The sequence below is a fragment of the Eptatretus burgeri genome, chromosome 16, assembly GCF_056783735.1.
Source record: "Eptatretus burgeri isolate ZD-2024b chromosome 16, Ebu_testis_v1, whole genome shotgun sequence".
In the NCBI taxonomy this organism is placed as follows: Eukaryota; Metazoa; Chordata; class Myxini; order Myxiniformes; family Myxinidae; genus Eptatretus; species Eptatretus burgeri.
In genome coordinates this window covers 23,059,191-23,080,377 of record NC_140976.1, presented here as the reverse complement: position 1 = coordinate 23,080,377, position 21,187 = coordinate 23,059,191, and the positions used below count along the sequence as shown (strand labels likewise).

The window sequence follows — 21,187 nt, the reverse complement described above, 5'->3', positions numbered from 1 at the left end:
CACACAACACACAACAAGGGGGGCAGTAGACAAGAGGGGCGGGAGAGACAATGACAAAGCAGTGGGGAACGGAGACATTAGGAGATCTGTGGAAGGGAGAGGGATGGGGTGGAGAACACGGGGTATACGAGATGGACACCACAGGGACTTTCAGAAACTTGCACGACAGGGAACTTTCAGGAAGGAAGGCAGGGAATTTAAAGGAGGTGGGGTTGGGGTGGATTAACGGGGGTAGAATAGATCATGGTTTTGGATGGGGGAAGAAGATAAGAGGTGGTGGTGAACTGCTGTTTTCAAGACCTGGAGGGAAGGATGGGATTGAAGAGTGTGTGGGAGTTTATTCCAAAGGTGGGAAAAGAGGAATGAAAGAGTGGAAAGTGAGCAGTGATTCGTGATTTTGGTAGTTTTACCAGAAGGGGGTTGCTTGCAGACCTTGAGCGCCCTGCATAAATAAGGGTGGAGGGGCATATCACAGACAGAGCGGGGGGGGGGGGGGGGAGATGGGACAATAAACGGTAGAAGACAGAAACACCACTGACCTGCCTGCGGTGAGAGAATGAGAGACCCAAAGACTCAGCCTCACCACGGGAGACTGCGGGAGATGAGACACTTTCATAAATATTTACCATGGTCCTATGACCTGTCTTGCCAAGATCCAGTGGCTGCAAATTCACTCCTTCTCTTTCACAGTATTTCATTAATCTCACCCCAAAGGGGTTTGCGAGACTATTGTCATGCCTCCATTTGGCTTTGTCTGTCCATCTGTGTCTACGTCTATGTATTTTTGCTGAAAATTTTTTCTGCAACAGCTTTTCCAATCAATGCGATACTTTAAACAGAGGAGGGACTCCTGATGGAGAATATTTTTTGGTATCTCTGATATCATCGGTCACATGGTATGGCAGCCATATTGGATTATAGGAAAAAATTTGGATATCTCCAAAACCACTCAACGAAAGAAATTGAAACTTGGCATATCATCAACTCCACTTGGGTTGTATAGGGTGATAACAATGATGTCATTAGTGAAGTGGTATTCCAGCCATAATTGGTTGAATCAAAATACTTATCCAAACAAATCTGAAACTTCATTTGTCTGATTTGTGACCTGATGTGAGTTAAGAATTAAATTCATGATGTCATCAGTCATGTGGTCTGGTTGCCATATTGGATTGAGAATGATAATGTAAAAAAAATCTTCTCCAAAACCACTGAACACATCGATGCTAAACTTAATACAAATAATCGACTAGCCTTGGGGAAATATAGTTTGAAAGTTTTCATATTCATCTTCGTTGACACAATTTAGCCTTCATGTGCAAAAAAGTAGTTGTTCAATTTCCTAATAATTATTATTCAATAATTGATTATAATCAATCAATAATCAATAAAGCTATGAATAATGGCAATGCATGTGACATCATAGTGTGCGTGGATGATATGGGTATATGGGCTATAATAGTAGCGAGATCAATTAATGATGCTATTTTTGTTTAGAATGAGCATGCGAGGTGAGACTATGCACTCTACTGAGTGCCATTCCAGTTGAGTCTTTGTTATCATTCCTGTCCAACATTTCAATATGAGTATCAACACAGTTTTAAGTCCCTAAGTTGGTGTTAAGTGGAGGATGATAAACATCACCAAAAGTGCTCTTGTATTGCTTAAAGCACTTGACATAGAGTCCCTAATGTACACTGTTCTCTTGGTTCTTTCTGGCATGACTGTTACTTTCTTAGCTTCAAACACCAGTTTGTTAGCTGAGTTTGACTTTCGTGTTTTCTGCATTTGTTTGATCACGATGGAGTATTGATTAAGGTACACTTTCTACTTTGCGGCGAAGGATTGTTGCCATTGTTGCATTAGCTCTGCATTTTACAAGAAAAATTTATCTTGGTTCACTGTCACAGATAGCATTCTTCCTTTTGAAATTTTGATGCTGCTTTTAATTGGACATATGAACAAATATCTGCATTTTTGATTTACTGAGTATTCAAACAATGCACCTTGCACAAATGATTTCCTCTGGTACCGGCATGTACATCGGTGATTTCTGGATCTATTCTGTGCCGTGTGTGTGTGTGTGTGTGTGTGTGTGTGTGTGTGTGTGTGTGTGTGTGTGTGTGTGTGTGTGTGTGTGTGTGTGTGTGTGTATGTGTGATGAACTGCTTGCTTTATCTACCATGTCAGTGTTGCATTCCGCATTCCACATTGATTTCATTTATCAATATGCTTTACTTGTTTTTAATTGATACAGTCGACGGTATTTGTTTTTATTCAACTGACAGGATAGCTCAGAAGTAGCTTGTTCATCTCTGAGTTGTCTTCCATGTATTTCATTCTTGACGAAATAGGATGCAACTGTATGCAAGCTGCCGTCCTGATGTTTTGATGGTGGGGTGTGTTATGGAATATTTGCAAAATATATTATGTGACTTTATGGGAAAAAGGTGGAGACCATTGTCTGCAGAAACCATCAGTCATTCTCAAATTCCTGCCTTATTGTGTATAGCATTATGCATCTATGATCTGGCAACTTCCAGATAACATGAATCTTTCTTCCAAAGGTTGACTGCCCTCCTTCCAGAGAGTTTTCATGCTTTTTAACTAAAATAATTACAAAATAGAGGGTCTTTGAAGTGGTAATTAACAGAAGGGTAAGAGGCTCAATAAACTGAGAAGGGAGAAGGGAAAGCCAGTCGACAAAAATGTACAAAGGCAATATAATGTGATGGGGAGTAGCATGGAGAGAAAAGATGCTAAAAGGATCATTAAGCCTGGAAAAGATCATGGTGGGGTGTCAATATGGGGAGGTCATGAGATTGAGTTGGGCTGAACTCTTAAAGGACTGGGCAGAAGAACAACAAATAAAAGACTCAGAGAGAAGGTTCCACATATTAAAGAACACGAAAAATGAAGGTGACCACGATGCTTAGAATTATGTGATCAGGGTCACGATGTTTGGATTTCTGGAAGAACATGTGTAACATGGACTATGGGGAGTGTGTGAAGGGAAGAAAGGGCAGAAGAAACGAGTCAAGAATAAGGGAGGGAAAAATAACAAGGGTTCCAATTTGCCAGTAGTGAGTGAGAAAGAGGCAGACTCTGAGACTCGACCTCTCGCTGAGAGATATTAATGACTTGGAGTAGTGCCAAGACAAACATGGGCAAAGAGAGGTGGGCACGGAGACAGGTATGCTAAAAACACCCCTCCAATTTACTTCATTTATGAATTATCTGATATGAATTCCTACTGGATCCTCACTCTTAATTTTGACTCATGGATCGGCTTGCTATAATTGTAACAAAATGGAAAGGATCAGCATCTGAAATATCAGGGGTATCGAGCAAAAAATATATGATGTGATTCAAAGTGTCGATATTGCAGAATGGTTTCATTTCCATTCGGAATTGCAGCCGGTGATTTTCTGTGATCATGAAAAACGGACTGAATTCATTGAATCGGTGATTTGAAAATGAAAACTAAATGTGACACGGATTAAAAAAAAATGGGAGGTATTGAATTACAGAAGAAAGTCAAGATTAGGTCGAATTCCAAATTAAAAAATCACAATATTGTCTGATTTTGTGTGTGCAATTCTCCATCAGCTGAATTCCCACATCGTAGTAATGAAAAGTAGTAAAAAGAATAAATAAATAAATAAAAAACAAGACAAAAACTACAATTTTATGCACAAGGGATGCCGTCTATACCCAGAGTGGCAGCATAGCCAATGCTCCGCTTGCATCAATCGCAACTGCTTCAGACGAGTCGCTGTGGATCTAGATTTTGATTGCTCGCACTGCAAACTGAACAAAATCTGTCTAATAATTTCTGGAGAGTCTCGTCAAAGTGAAATTCCATTCGAACGTCGAAAAAATACAATCTTCCTCAAATCTCAGCACGCTACCCCTGGGTAGTGTATTTTGCTATCAGGGCGACACAAATGCAGTGAATAATAAAATGAAAATAAAATTATAAACGGCAGGTGGGAAAAATATCGAAACCGAATCCATGGGGTGTGTTCCGCCTTTAACTAAATTAATCTTAATTACGATGTACATGCATGCTCACCGACACAGGAAGTGGGCAAACATGGCAGTACATACAGAACTATGCAAAAGTTTGGGTTATTTTCACTTTTGTGGTACTATTCCTCATTCAACATTTTTGGGAAGTTAGAACTGTGCAATTTATCGGGAGATAATAATTCAAGTTTCTGTGAAAGTCAATTTAATATCACAGCTACCTAAGTACCATTGCATAAAATAAACTACAACGGCATTTTGTGGAGTCCATACCTCCACAAAGCTTAACAGTTTATGTTTTGTATCCCACTGAAAGGCCAGATCTGCTACCTTGAACCAAAATCGAATAAGCTTGTTCTTGTCATCTAACCAACTCATACACCAAGTTTTGTCATAATCCGTCCACAACTTTTTGAGATATCTTGCTATACATGAATATCGTTTTTGGCCACATTTCTCAAGAGCAAGCAACCACTTGTAAAATTAAAAAAAAAACTCTCATGTCTGGACCCAGATTGGAATCTTCACCAAAATTGAGTCAAATCGTTATTGTCACATGCTAACCTCTCCACCAAATTTTGTCCAGATCTATCCATAACTTTTTGAGATATCATGCCACATATAGTTTTTGCCATATTTTCACTCAATGGTGATGAAGCACTGAAAACATTCTCAGATCCAGATTCAGATCCGAATCTTCACCAAAATCGAAAAAAACTGTCCTTGTCATACACCCAACATGTCCACCAAATTTTGTCTGAATCTGTGCACAACCTTTTGAGATACCCTGTTCAAAAACACACTTCAACATGGGGGAGGCTCTGTTGCTGTCTGGGGTTGTGTCTCAGCTTTTTGTGTTGAAAAACTTGTTAAAATCAATGGGACGCTTACAAAAGAGACGTGCAAGCAGATACTGCAGCACAATGCAGTTTTAGTGGAAATTGTTTCATCGGAAGAGAATTCATTTTCCAACAAGATAACGAACCAAAACACTTTCAATATAGTAAAACACTGTTTGGAAAACAGTTACAGCTGGTGTGCTCCATGTGTTAGCAATGGCCACCTCAAAGTCTGGCCATGAGTCCCATCAAGACCACATGAGATTACCTGGAAACAGAGAAGAACAAGAGGAACCAAACTAACTTCACAGAACTGTAATGTACTACAAGATATTTGGCACAATATTCCTGGAAGAGTGCTTCAGTCATTTTTCAGGAAGCATGAGTAAAAGAGTGATGGTACTCAAGAGGGCAAAGCTTAGACATAAATTAATGATTGATACCATAAAATGGCACTGTTCTTGTTATTTACTTAAGCAGTTTGTTTCATGCTCATTTATTAAGGCTGTTAATTTACAATAATAAACACATATGACTGTTATCACTGATAATTTGATGAATTTACCTTAAAGCATGAATATCATTTGAATAACCCAAACTTTTCAACAGTACTGTACATATTATTGAAATACAGCGGGTCTGTTTGTCTGTCATCTGTTCATTTATAGACTCAAATGTCTTGGCCGAAGTCCACCAAATTTTGCAAACGTGCTACAGGTACCGATGGTCATGTCATGGGCACAACTCCTACCCCCTGGACATTTAGGGAATATTTTCACCGATTTATTTTCAATAAAGTAGGTCAGGTCAGGTCAGGTATGGGAGCATGTGCCAGAACAGCACGTCGCTGCGTCCACTTTCCGCCGGTACTCCAGGGGCCTCCGTCTGGCCATCCCCCAGGCAGATGCCAGGCCCATCCCCATCTCCTTGAGATGATGGTCAACCTGTTGCAACCATGAGGCACGTGGTCGACCCACTGGCCTCCTCCACTCATGAGACTCCCTCGCTGAGAGAATCTGGTGAGCAGGATCAGAGTCAGGAAAACGAGCCACATGTCCATACAGCCGCAACTGACGCTCACGGACTATGCAGGTAACAAATCTCATCCGAGTCTCTCTCAGCAACCGCTCGTTGGACACAAAATCCGACCAGCGATAGCCAAGGATTCTCCGAAGAGACCTGGTACCAAAGGAATTAAGTCTCCGTCTCAGATCCTTGGTCAGAGTCCAAGTCTCGCACCCATAGAGCAAGACTGGAAGTACCAAGGACCTGAAGACTCGGACTTTCGTCCTCCCGCACAGGTACCGGCAGCGCCACACCCCATGATCCAGTGAATCCATGACTCCCCAGGCCCGACCCAGACGTCTATTGACCTCTGACTCGCAGCCAGCAGAGACATGAATATCACTGCCAAGGTAAGTGAATCTCTCCACGACCTCAACATCCTTACCACAAACAGACACAGACAGGACAGCAGCATCCAAGATGTCACCGAAAGCCTGGATCTTAGTTTTGACCCAAGAAACCCGTAATCCCAACGGCTCCGACTCCTCATTCAGCACCTCGAGGGCCCCCAAGAGGATGTCTAAAGTCTCCGCAAAGATGACTGCATCATCTGCAAAGTCAAGGTCCGAGATCTTGACATTCCCAAATGATGCACCGCAACTTGATCTCTCCGACATCCTCCCTAGAATCCAGTCCATACAAGTGCTGAAAAGTGTGGGGGCAAGTACACATCCCTGACGAACTCCAGTAACAACTGGAAATAAGTCAGAGATGGTACCACCACACTTCACAGCACTCTCAGTACCAGAGTAGAGTTCAGACATCAGATCGATCAGTTTTGGTGGCACCCCACGAAGACCAAGAATCCTCCAGAGGACATCCCGATTCACTGAATCGAACGCTTTACAGAGATCAACATAGGCTGCAAGCAGCCCCTGCTGAAACTCTCGTCTGCGTTCGGTGAGGACACGAAGTGCAAGGATACGGTCAATCGTTGACCTCTTTGGTGTAAAGCCTGACTGCTCTGGACGCTGGTGCTCAAGTAGATGGTGGCGAACCCTATCGAGAATTATCCGAGCAAAGACCTTGCCCGGCACTGAGAGCAGCGTCACCCCTCGGTAGTTGTTGCAGTCTTGGCGATCACCCTTCCCTTTCCAGAGAGGGACAACAAGGCCCCTCTTCCAGTCAGTTGGGATGATGCCTGTGTTCCAGGCAGAGCACAAAACTGCATGCAACGACACGAGTGCAGCATTTCCACCAGCCTTGAGAAGTTCGGCATGGATGCCACAGATCCCTGGAGCTTTGCCCCGTTTCAAGTGGTTCACCGCAGCCCGTGTTTCCACAAGCGTAGGTGGACCACAGTTGATTCGAGGGTCAGCAACAGGGATTGTAACACCCTTGACGTCCAACTCGACAGTTGGGGGATCAGCCTGGTACAACCGCTCAAAGTAACCGGCCCAGCGGGCCTTCACTTCAGACTCCTCTGTCAAGAGCCTACCACTCTCTGCTCGAACTGCAGTGCTCCGAGGGATGGGCTTGGATGAACGTAATGCGCGAATTCCCCTGTAAGCGGGACGAGAATCACCTGTCCACAGGTGATGCTCTACCCCCTCACAGATTCCTCGCACATAGGCCTCCTTGTCCACCTTCAGTGCACGTACAGTTTTACGCCTCAGCTCCCTGAACAGCTCAGCTCTGCCATTCAGCCTGGCCCTGCGACTCTGGTCAATGGTATCCAGTGTCCCTTGAGAGACAAAATTCTTCTTTGCCCTGCGGTGAGCTCCAAGGCATCCACCGGCAACATCAAGGACGGTGGTCTTGAAGGCGCTCCACAACTCTTCAGGACCCCCCAAAGCACCCAGACACCCCAAGTGTCCACTCAGCCTGTTCGCAAACTCCTCAGCTACTCTCTCATCCCTGAGCTTGGCAACATCCAGTCTCAGCTGGGATGGTACCATTCTCCAGGATTTAAGGTGCAGCTTTAGAGTTGCTACAACAAGCCTGTGGTCAGTATTGAGGAACTGAGCACTCCGGTAGACCCTGCAGTTCTGGATCATCCTCCAACGACCGTCAATGAGGACATGGTCAATCTCCTTTGCCACACCGCCAGCGTTGGAATACCAAGTCCAGCGATGAGCTTGTGGGCGCTGAAACCATGAACCAGCCACCCTAAGTCCATGACTTCTTGCAAAGTCAAGGAACTTAGTGCTATTCTGGTTCATAGTTCCTGACCCATGGGGACCAACACACACCTCATAACCGTCCCTATCAGTTCCAGTCGATGCATTGAAATCCCCCAAGACTAGAAGTGTATCTCGTCTGGGGCACTGATCAACCACAGACTCGAGCATGGCGTAGAATGCATCCTTCACGGTGAGATCACTCGCCTCAGTCGGAGCATAAACAGAGACCAGGGAAATGACACCTAAGGAGTGACGAATCCTTAATCTCATAATACGCTCGTTGACCGGTGTTACCTCAATTATCATTGGGGTCAGCTTATTGGACACAGCTACAGCAACTCCTTGGGTATGGTAACCATCAGAGCGACCAGACCAATAGTAGGTGTAACCACCCACCATTATCTCGCCGCAATCCGGTCTCCGAACCTCAGAGAGAGCTGCAATCCCGATGTCCAAACGCTTGAGCTCAGATGATAACAGAGACAGGTGATCATCCTCTCTTAGGGATAGGACATTCCAGGCACCCACCCGAAGGGACCGCCTCAGGTTAACCCAAGGAGACCGCCGTCTGGTGGACGACACCTCAGCACCACTCCGACACACTCTCCCGCAATCTGACCCAGGGATGTTACCCCGTGGTTTCCCTCCTAATAAAGTAGGTTGACTTTCAAGTCAAATTTCATTTTGACTGAGCTCTCTAGAGGAGGTTACATGGAATTTTATTCAGTATTTGGTGCCAGCAATAGAGGTTGTTACATGGAATTTTATTCAGCATTTGGTGCCAACAATAGAGGTTGAGATTCAAATGACGCTTGTCCGAAACAGCTGTGATTGACGTGTGGAGCATTGGCTTTGCTCACAATCCAGGTATAGATGGTACAGACCAGTTGTTCTCAACCTGTGGCCCAAGGGCTGCATGCAGGACATTCTACCCTCTGCTGTGGCCCAAGTGACATCCAGTTTTAAAAAAACTGCTTTAAGCAAAGGAAATTACCAGATCTCTCACTAATATGCGTCAAACCAGATATATTTTAACAGATAATATACTTGGATTTTGTTTGCTCATTTAAAATCAGATAACAAATTAAAAAAAATTATGTGTATATATAGGAGGTAAGTTGTGTGGGTGCGGCCCACATAATATCGAGAGCTGCCAGTGTGGCCCACTATGGTAAATCCCAACGAGTATATTGCTCAGTGAAGTATACTCGTTGGGATTCCTACAGCTCCACGAGATACAAAATTGCCTTGATCAATATCCTTGTGAATAGGACTCGGCGGATTTGCTCACCTTGTATTCTTCCTGCTGAAATGGATAAAATCATGAATATACTCAGTGAGAATGGTTACCCAGAGTATATAATTAAGACATACTAGCCAAACCCGCGCTCCGCGCAAAGTTTCTGGAGTGAGGCTCTGTTAGGATGTCAATATATCCAGTGTTCACAATGTGATTTATAGAATTTATTTATATACAATGTTTCTTGTTACATTTTTTGTGTCAAATGCACCTTCTGTGGTAGTCAGCATGATCAGAACAGGGTTTTACAATGCAGACGCTGTTTTCTCGGAGTGGCATTACACCTCTCAGCGGTGACAGTCTGTCGACGAGAGACTTGATGATGTCAGCGAATGACCGATGATGTAATGAGGTCATTACGCCGCTCAGCGGTGACGTCACACGTCCCCATGCAAACGAATGTAAAAATTAGAAAATCGCCAAAAATTCCCAAACCTGTCCGTCTGGCACGATCTCACATAGCCCATGCTGTTCATTAAGGGGCTGTCACACCTTGACGTTTTAGCCAGCGTATGGCAAGGTCTCAAAATGTATGTAAAATGCTGGTGTACGCTGAATTATTGATGTTTTTTTAAGTTTTGGGCGTATAATAACGTGTTGGATGTATGCATAACGTATTAGTAACGTACACAGAACGTTTCAATCACATATAGATAACTTATACCAACGAATGCTGAGCGTGTTGTCGGCGTTCAGAACCTATGCCCAACGATAGTCTAACTTATGCATAGCGCGGCAGCGTATCGCCGACAATCACGTGGCGTAGGCTATTCATAGGCTGCGGCTTGACGATTCAAATCATAACCGCACGAGACATCGAAGTGTGAAGCCACTGTCACACCTTGACGTTTTAGCCAGCGTATGCCGACGTATGAAAAATTTGCCGTACCAAGCTGACACACGTCGAACACGTTATGGGTAAGTTTTGTATACGTTAAGAGCACGCTGGCATACGTCGTCATATGCCGAGTACGTCGATAAATTTTCAGCATGTTGAAAATTTTTCGACATACTCGGCGTATGACACGTTCTGCATACGCTGGCATAAGTTGTAGGCACGTTATGCGATCGTTGACACACGTCGACACACGTTACTTGTAAGTTACTCATAAGTCGAAACACGTCGAGGTAATGGTTAGCTTCAGTGTTCCAGACTCCATGTTTTTTTTTTTTCTTCAGTATGACGGTGATGTTGACACTTCGATTTCTAGTGCGGTTATGATTTAAATCGTTGAGCGGCAGCGTATTAATTATATTATATTATAACCGCACTAGAAATCGAATTGTCAACATCACCGTCATACCGAAGAAAAAAAAAACCAGGGAGTCTGGAACACTGACGCTAACCATTACCTCGACGTGTTTCGACTTATGAGTAACTTACAAGTAATGTGTGTCGATGTGTGTCAACGATCGCGTAACGTGCCGACAACACGTTACTCATAGGTTAGAAATAAGTTTCGGGTACGCTAAACATTACCTCGATGTGTTTCGACTTATGAGTAACTTACAAGTAACGTGTGTCAACGTGTCTCAACGATCGCGTAACGTGCCTACAACTTATGGCCAGCGTTATGCAGAACGTGTGAGTCATACGCTGGCATACGTCGTAGTACGCTGGCATACGTCGTAGTACGCTGGCATACGTCGAAAAATTTCAAGCATGGAAAATTTGTCTAACATCTCGGCATACTATGATGTATGCCAGCGTACTACAACGTATGCCACCGTACTACGACGTGTGCCAGCGTTTTAGCCAAATTTTTCATATGTCAGGCATACGCTGGCTAAATCGTCAAGGTGTGACAGGGCCTTTAGAGCACAGAGCAACCGCATGGTGAAAGTGGCGACAATCCGTCCGGCAGTTTCGGAGGAGATACGTCCACAAAATATGGCTTAGTGTATTAATATAATAATGTGAATAGGTTTGTTTCTAAGTACGACAAAGGATCGCAAGGTTGTTCCTGACAAATGTCCAGTCTGTGTCAGGATGACGTGGAAAGGACGATCATCAAGAAGGTTTGAAGAACAAATCAAACACACGATATAAACACCTATCTGGCTGTACAACCTCGAGTTATCCTTTCCTCTCGCCTTTTGTTTATGTCAGTTAACACCTCACACAAATCAGTAAATGTTATTTATGAGTTTAAATGCCGATGTGAAGCTCGGAACATGGGCCGTACAACCCAAAGGTTGGCTAAACATTTCAAACAGCACATCCCTTTGGCGATTCGAGAAAATAACTTGAAAGTTTGGACACAACCAGTGCAAGCATGTAGGAACGTTCAAGGACCATCGGCCATTTCTTGTTCTTCTGCCATTGCACGGCACTTAGTTGCCAACCCCGTCTGTGCAGACCAGTACCACGCAGATCTGTTTAAGATATTGAGCTGAGGTCGGAGCATTTCCCATCTACGTATGTTGGAAGCAACCTTCATCCTTTCCATGGACCCGAAGTTATGCCGTCAAAAGGAATTTGTACATTCGCTCATTGTCTTTCAACATGGAAACATCAAAGCTATTGCTCTGACTGCTGTGCAAGGTACCCATGCAAATGGTGTGTCATCGGCTTTGGGGAAATCACATCCTCCCTCCCTCCAAGGCGTTGGTGTGAATGGTGCGTCATTGCTCTGGACTCCACTCTAGTCAATCGGAGACATAGAAACTGATGACTGTGAGCTAACCAATGGGGGCTCAGATTGCCATTGATGTCGAAACTGATGAACCAATCAGTGTCGATCTTTTATGGACAAGCTTATATATGTATGCTCTCCCACTTCCTGATTCTCTTGCTGTGATTCAACCTTGAGAAGTACAGCATGAAAGCATTGATTCCATTGATAACACAATGTATGTATATCTTTTCTATACATATATATGTAAATATGTATAAATATATATATATATATATATATATATATATATATATATATATATATATATATATATATATTGTTACAGCTGTGGAAATTCGCAAACCACCATTCAGGTCCCGTAGGTGAGATAACTCGAAGTACATGTGTAGTTAGCCCCAAACCCGTTGTTTAGAGGGAATTTATGTGATTCATTCGGGCTGCGACGCTTTGAGATAGCCGTTTTTCTGTTCTATCTTTATTTTCAACCAACCACGTCTCAACCGCCATAACCATCAAACCACCACCGATAAACCCTCCACCACCATCACCTCTCTCCTTCTACGGCCATTCCCGCACTACCTCTGAACACTGAGCGTCGGGCTGTCTTGGGCTCGTTCAAGATACGCACCGATCCGCGAGTGCAAATAGCGGCCTTTCCGAGGGAGAATTCGGATCAAGAATGCTACACGCCCACTTCTGATCCGTCCAATCAGCAAGCGCGGAGCGGCTTGGCCCCGCCTCCAGGCGCGTCTGTGTGAAATCCATATATGCAAATTCTAGGATCAGGGGAGGTACACGCCCACTTTTCCTCCGTCCAATTGGCGAGCGTGGCTCCGCCCCCGAGGTCATTCTGATCCGGAAATTTGCAAATTGTTTCTCCTGCCGGCCTATAAAATGGCGAGCACCAGGCGAATGATGGCAGAGTCAGTTTTGGTGGAAGAGTCAGTTTTTTGTTGGAGAGCAGAGTGTGGCAGCAGCAGAGTGTGGCAGAGAGTGGAGTCGGGTGGCGAAGGCATCGAGTTGGGTTCTGCAGTCGGCTGAGGAGAGTTGTGGGAAGAGGCCAAGGAGCTCGGGTCTGAGGCGAGAAGGACGGAGGTCGGCGACGAGGTCACGGTGGGAGATCGCTCGTCGCGGGACTCAAGCCAGCCAGCCATTCTCCCTCCCCCAGGGCATCAACAATTCCTCCTTTTTCCCCCGCGCTGAGATAGTGCAACAAAGGGGGCCCCGTTCCCACCCCACTCTAAGCGTCGTGCCAAGGAAACCCGCGAAGGAGCACGGAGTCGGGGCACAGCCACGCGGCCACATCTGCGGCTCGTCCACCAACGCGTCACGAGGACGCGGGTAGGACCCACCCGGTCTCGCGGACCTGGCCGCTCCTTCAGGTCCCGCGCACATATTGGCCGACAGGCCCGTCTACCCCCTTGTCTATGAGGTTGGCTTCTTTCCTTTGCTTTTGAGTAAATGTGTGTTGGCGCTGTCTATAAAGTAGAACTGTATAAGTGTTGCCGTGTGTGAACGTAGTCGGTATTAACTATGCGTCATTGTTTCTTTTGTTTTACTGATATAGGTGCATTTTGACTGTTTGGCTGTATATGTGTGCTTTCCGTGTGTCGCGTAATAAATGTGCATTGTGTGAACTGTTTTCCCGTTTCACTTTGTCTTTTCTTTATTGACCCTCCATCCTGCTTCACGTAAAGGGTTCGTCGTGGGCTTAATACGCCCGATAATTAATTGGAACCGTCGAGGCCGACGATAACACCGCTCGGTTATCCCAATAGCACGGAACGGACCGCTTAAGCGGTTCGTGTCCGGAGTCGGCCTGCGGCGAGGTACGATCGCCCGGTCGACCATCCGCGCAGGTACTTAGGTAGATCGAATTTGGCGAGCAACCCTATCCTGCGTGGGTGGGCAATTGGCACGGTCGTTGTGGGGTTAAACCCCCACCCGTGACTAGCTCCCGGCGTTGTTCTGAGAGGGTCACGACAGAATTGTCCGTTCCGGTGGGCGAGGCAGCCGCCATTCGAGTCGAGCGGCCGATCGCACGCCGGCGGGCGCGAATTCGCAACTATATATATATATATATATATATATATATATATATATATATATATATATATATATATATATATATATATATATATATATATATATATATATATATATATATATTGCATGATGATGGAATTAAGTTTGTGGTGGATCACACACACAATTTTTTTTCTTTTTGTCCAAATGCAAGTGTGTACAAATAAATGTTTTATTTTCCCATTGATAACACAAAACGGAATGTATTTTCTGAAGCAGAATTGAGGGGGTTTTTTGGAAACAGATAATCACTGGCTCAAGGAAAGGCAACTTTCTCCATTATGCCAAAAAAAACCACCTCCCCTGCTCTCCATCCTCCTGTCTGAAACTGCACAAGAGGTTTTAGTAGGATTCTGCTCCAGATTTTTGAGACCCAGACAGCTCTGAAATAATATATACCACCAACCGACCAGATTCAACAACTATCTGTTGATCCTAATTTCAGAGGTGTGAGTAGAACCCCGTTCTGCATTTCATCGCCTGAAAGCCACTGGCAGCCCCCTGGTGGCCGAAAGTGTGGCTCCTGACATGCGGCCAATAATACACACGTGTGAAAACACCCCATCATAATCCTCCATAAATTATATCAAATTGACCCGATTCAAATGAGTGTTCCAATGCAAAGCATAAGAGTAACATCACGACATCAGGATATGGTTGCAATATACAAACAATTCTGCTTGCAGCCCAGTTAACCACAATGAAGAAGAGTATGTGGAGGCAGGACCTAATAGCAGCCATTATGGAGTCCTGCAGGTAGTTTGGCAGCTTTCACTCATGTCTTGTCTGTAAAAGTGCCCCCCCCCCCCCACTCTAAAACAATCGTGAATATCACTGGATTTGAACAATGTAGCATCATTATTATTATCATCTGGTTAGAAGGATGTGGACACCATTTCCTTTTATATTCAGCATTTCAGTGCCCATCCATACTAAGTTGTTTTGTGGCATTGAAGAGTCAATCACAAAGGCTAGACTGATAACAAAGGCAGATGACCTTTTCTCAGAAGATTATTTGTTGGACCGCTGGGTGTATAGCTGGTTTCTACTGCCAATCTGATTGTCCCATTGGAATTTTCTTTGGATTAGCTCAGTTTCTTGAAACTTCAAAGCCCTCAAGGAGATTTGAACACAATATCTGGGACACAAGTCCAGTGTCCTGAGCATTAGTTCTTTAGAACCAAACATGGATATTTATCCCCATGCTTTTTGAAGAAAATGAGGGTATATTGTAAGCAGCTTCATCTGATCTGTTTGTTTGTCAGTAACGCTATCTCCTTATGAACGGTTGTGCAGAGATTCACCAAACTTGGTAGTTATGTGAATGTGTATGGTAGTTATGTGTGTGTATGGTAACTACCAAACTTGGTAGTTATGTGAATGCATGCTAGTACACCAGTGTGGTGTACTGGCATGCGTGTGCAGGGCACAATGCGGGGAGCGTTGTGGAGGCGTGGAGGAGTGGTTTTGGTGGTCACGTGCCTGCAAGGGATATAGGTGTCCGCGCCGCCTGAGGCGTCTGTGTAGTCTGAAGTAGTGTGCATTCAGACGGGCAATAAACAGAGTTCGACAACCCTCACGACTATCCGAGTCCTGCTGCCCTCCGGACACTACAGTGGCGACGAGTCTGTTTCGGATCGGCGTGTGCAAAGTGCCTGGGTTGCATCGGCATTGACTTGGAGTCTTTGGCTGGGGCGATTGGATCGCTGAAGCGGGAAAATCAGCGCGGCTCGTGTAGTTCGAGTTCGACCACCTGGCATGAAGCCCGGGGAAGCGCATCGCGAGTTTCGCGCGCCCGCACGCACAGTCTTCGGTGCGGGTCGAGTCCTGCAGCCAGGCATCTCGCATCACAGGACGGCTCGGGATGGCGGAAGGTCAGGGCACGGTGCACGGACGAGTGCCCGTCTTCGTCAGAGATGGCGTCGAATTGTTTTCTGAACAATTGGGGTGCTATTTCCACGCGAATGATGTAGACGATGAAAGCAAACGCAAATCGATCTTGCTCGCCTCGCTATCAACAGAACATTATCGGCTACTAAGTGATTTAGTAGCGCCGGATAAGCCCAGTGACGATGGGCTGTCATTTCAAGACATGGTAGGGAAGATGAAAGCCCACATGGCGCCGGAGCAGTCATTGCTGCTGGCTCGATACTAGTTCGATCACCTCGCGAAGGGTGCGGAGGAGCGCGTTGCAGATTTCGTGGCACGGGTGAAGCATTCGGCCATGGCTTGCAAGTTTACGGCGGAGGAGCGTCCAGCTCGACTCAAAGATCGCTTTATTTCTGGGCTGCAAGATGCGAAGATGGTGTCGGCGATTCTGCGGATGCGAAGTGTCGATGTTACATTCGACTCAGCGGTCGAGACTGCTTCAGCTGTCGAGCAGACACTCACAGATGTCCGCACCATCGCCGGCCAGGACGTGATGGATAGTTCCGGCTGGGGCATGTCGGGTGACCCCGGGGTCCACGCGATGACCCAGGTGCCCCAGGTCACGCACACGTCTGTCGGTGCGAGCCGTGGGCGCGCGCCGCAGCGCGGCCACGTGGGGAGCGAGATGGACACCCAGGGGTGCTGGGGATGTGGTGGTCCGCACCTGCGGCGAGTGTGCCCGTATAAGAACACCGTGTGTTTGCATTGTCACAAGGTGGGACATCTGAAGCGTGTGTGTCGAATGGCGGGGGCTGCCGTTAAGGTCTTGGATAGCGAGGTGCGGGACGACCCCAGCGACCTGGAGAGCGGCCTGCAGCCAGGGCGTAGCGATCCCGGCGGCCCGGAGCAGGAAATGCAACCAATGTTGAGCCTGTTTTCGATTGGTCCGGAGGTGACAAGACCAATAACAGTGGAGGTCAAGGTGAATGGCGAGCCGATCGTGTTTCAAGTTGACACCGGAGCTGCAGTGTCGGTCATGGGTGAGCGGGCTGCTCGTGACCTTCGCGGTGTTCACCTGGTCAAGACGACCTTGTCGCTGTGCACGTACACTGGCGAAGCGATTGCACCACTTGCTGTGACAGACGTCTCGGTGGTCTACCGAGGTCAAAGCGCCCTACTCTCGTTGTTTGTGGTACGAGGGGAGGGGCCTGCCCTTTTGGGCCGGGACTGGTTGGCGCGCCTCAGGCTAGACCTCCAGTTCGTACCTCCAGGTGCACCTGTGCCTCCTTCGATAGCCGAAGGCAAGGTTCTGGCGACAGGAGCCGCGACGATGCAACATGGGCTGCCGTTCATTGCTTCCGACGACGATGTTGGACGGGGCTGGAGCAACGGGAGCCATGCCAGCGGCGACGAGCTCTCGCGCTCCCGCGGCGCTTGTGGTACGGTGCACACCCGTGTCGTTCAGGCGATTTCAGCGGGGGATTGGAGCGAGCTGGTCGCGTTCAAGTTCGCGGACCGTGACCATCGACGACAAGCAAGTCATCGCAACGTCGCGACGACAACCAAAGGCGTACACACGATGTGATTCATGGTTTGCTAATTGTTGCGTATTTGATTCTCGTTGCACGAGTGATGCGATTTAGCATTGTTCAAATAAATGCCGACAGTTCGCGTGTGAGCATAATATGTTTGGCTGGGATCAATCGATGGGATGTCCGATATGATTGATGTGATGTGAAGGGCTTGGGGGTGATCGTGGCGAATAAAGAGGTCTTGCCGATCTCCAGCTGCGAGGGCAGCCCACGGTTCGCTACCTTGTCATGTGTGGGGATTATGCTGGGAGGACGCGCTGTACGTGAGGGGAAGGTTGCATTGGAGCAGACAATGTTTTTGCTGTGGTATAACACTGATATGTCTCCAGGCTACGCTGACCGTCCGTGTGGACGTGCATGGTTTTCTCGTTTGGGTTGGATGCGCGGTTTTGGTGTGGGACTCAGAGATCGGCTCAGAGCCAGGGCTGGTTCACTGTTCAGCGTTACCCCCACCCCTGGTTTCGCCAAGGTCAGACGTGCCTGGCACCCTGGAGCGCAAACCTCTGTTCTCGCCAAGGCTGTTCGGGCGTGCGTTGAGATCTCGGCTGGATGTGATGCGTGGGTTTGTTATGGGATTGATGGTGCGCCCAGCCGACGGCGCTGTTCAGCGTCACCGCCCATCCCTGATATGGCCAAGGTCAAACGGGCCTGGCGCCGTGCAGCACAAACCTCTGGTCTCGCCAAGGTCGGCCGTGCTGGCGCCGCGGGCTTCCAGGCTCGGAATGTGTATCTGATTCGGTTCTGTCTGGGGGAGATGTGCCGCCTTGTCGACCGGGGGCATTTGATGGTGCCGGGTGAGGTTCGCTCGGGAGGTCATCGCAACCTCGCCGGAGGGCGTGTAAGCATGAGCCGCCTGAGGGCGCTTCTGCTGCGTAGTGATGCTGTGCTTCCCAACTTGCTTCTTGATATCTTTAACGCGGTCAGGGTTTTTGTGGGTTCGTCGTGCAACTTAGTATGCGGGCATTGCGTTGAAATGCAACTTGCTCACATCGACGGGTGCCTATGCTTTTTGATTGTAATCGTTTTTGTTCCTCTTTGCTTTTATGTCATGGTATTCTGTGCCGATTATGCTTATCATTATAATGGTCATTTTATAATCCAATTTTTAGGAGGGAGGAGTGTGGTGTACTGGCATGCATGGGCAGGGCACAATGCGGGGAGCGTTGTGGAGGTGTGGAGGAGTGGTTTTGGTGGTCACGTGCCTGCAAGGGATATAGGTGTTCGCGCCGCCTGAGGCGTCTGTGTAGTCTGTAATAGTGTGCATTCGGACGGGCAATAAACAGAGTTCGACAACCCTCACGACTATCCGGGTCCCGCTGCCCTCCGGACACTACAATGGTCACCACATGGCAAGAAGATGTGAGAGCAGCATCATTTCTGGCCCCGACCTCTGAGGCGGGGTCAAAATATAAAATACTGTTCCATAAAATTCAATTACGGACACATTTTAAAACATTTTTCAAATGAAACTTTGTATATGCAATCAACATTGTGGGATGCATGAAATACTGTACATCACAATTTTTGGGATTTGACCCTCGATTCATGTCCCAGGGATTGTTTCAAAAGAGAAGATTTTTTAAACTCAAAACTTGTTATTGGGTCATTCCTGGGGGAACTTTTTGCCATCTTTTAACTCTACTTTAGGTGGGAAGCATGGGATTTGTGATGGCACACCATCGACTTCGCTGTAGTTGTTTCTGTGGACTTTTTGTCAATGAGCTTGATACCTTTTATTTTCCCGCAGTTTGGAAGAAGGCAGAAAGCACCAGGCCTCAGTTCTTGTGGGTATTGATGAGTTTTCTCGGTGGTTGGACGAGGCTGAGAGTGTTGTGGAAACAGAAGTCGACCCAGACGACGAGAAGCAGGTGCAAGATCTCCTGGTTAAAGTTAAGGTGAGTTGGTTCTTGACCTATCGGTAAAATTATTGAGCACTTTGTCAATCATGGATTTTAAAATTGCAGATATTCCTCTTCTGTGTAGACTGATGAACAGTCCTACCGAAAGCTTCACCTGAGATATTGATTTTCAGGGTTCCACAATTTTGTGGTGCCATTTCATGGTTAAGGTAGGCATTACACTGTCCAATGTTTACCCATATTTTTACCTTAACTAACGAAGGTGACTGAGGTTATGTTTCCACCCCTGTTTTTCTGTCTGTCTGTTTGTCCAAAGGGTAAAGCTAACAGGGGGTAGGGTTTCGTTGTGTGAGAATTCAATGGAGTACCATCCTTTATAAATGATGTTGCTGAATTTGGTATTTATTGTATCGATGAAAAGTTGTACGTAACCACATGAGAAATTCTCTCCAAGAAACATTCTTGTTGATGATATGTTGGCCAGTGTGTGCCCACCTTTAAAGCCCTGTCATACCTTGAGCCAACGTATGCCTGACGTATGCCTGACGTATGCTAAATTGGGCTAAAACGCCGGCACACGTCGAATACATTATGGGTAAGTTTGTATACGTTAAGAGCATGCTGAAAAACACTGCCATACGTCGTAGTACGCTGGCTTTCATCGTTGTACTTTGCGGATGTCCTCAAATTTTAGCATGCTTGAAATTTTACGACGTATGCCAACGTATGACTCACACGTTCCGCTACGCTGGCCATAAGTTGTAGGCACGTTATGCGATCGTTGACACACGTCGACACACGTTACTTGTAAGTTACTCATAAGTCGAAACACGTCGAGGTAATGCTTAGCGTACCCAAAACTTATTTCTAACCTATGAGTAACGTGCTTTGAACCTATGTGTAACGTACCTCCGACGCATATTGACGTATGTAGACGTATTTGACTGACGTCTTCCGGACAACCACAGAACTTACTGAATGTGTTTCTAATTTACAGCTACCATATAATGGCGTATTGGCAGCGTTTAAAAAAAAAACAAAAAAAACAATAACTTCCGATATTTCGTCACGTGCCGTTACGTCACGTCTGATTGCCTCTTCAGTTTGCTCGTCTTATTATTAGTTCCTCCTCTGTGAATATTTTCTGTTTGAGGATATTGTCACGTCGACGTCGAAACTTAAACGCAAATGTCCGAATATATTTTAAAATTCATGATAGACTTTAAAAAAAAATAAAAAAATAAAAAAAAAACAACTTCAGATATTTTGTCACATGCCTTCACGGAGCCAAGGAGAAAAAAAGAAAATGTGCCTTGACGGAGAAAATAAGTTTCAGGTATGCTAAACATTACCTCGACATGTTTCGACTGATAAGTAACTTACAAGGAACTTGTGTCGACGTGTGTCAACGATCGCATATCGTGCCTACAACTTATTCCCAGCGTAGCGGAACGTGTGAGCCATACGGCGATTACGTCGTAAAATTTTCAGCATGCTTGAAATTTCACGACGTAATAAACGTACCACGAAATATGACAGCATACTTCATCGTTTTTCAGCGTGCTCTTAACGTATACACAACTTACCCATACCGTATTCGACGTGTGCCAGCGTTTTAGACACATTTTTCATAGGTCGGCATACGCTGGCGAAATCGGCAAGGTGTGACTGCGATGTTGATACTTCCAATTCTCAGGCGGTTATGATTTAAATCGGCGTGCGGCAGGTTTTTAACAGGCTATGCCACGAGTTCGTCGGCGATACGTGCAGCGCGCTATGCCTAAGTT

At 46.2% G+C, this 21,187-nt stretch overlaps 1 protein-coding gene across 6 annotated transcripts in view; it reads left to right on the top strand.

Moving 5' to 3' along the window:
* The window catches only part of LOC147010706 (dystrophin-like), a 1,018,488-nt gene that overhangs the window by 729,769 nt on the left and 267,532 nt on the right, over positions 1-21,187 (top strand). For all 6 annotated transcript variants that reach the window (XM_085859617.1, XM_085859614.1, XM_085859615.1 and 3 more), the window contains one exon: positions 19,289-19,436. In XM_085859617.1, the coding sequence (XP_085715743.1) occupies positions 19,289-19,436 (148 nt within the window). The remainder of the gene's footprint in view (positions 1-19,288; positions 19,437-21,187) is intronic.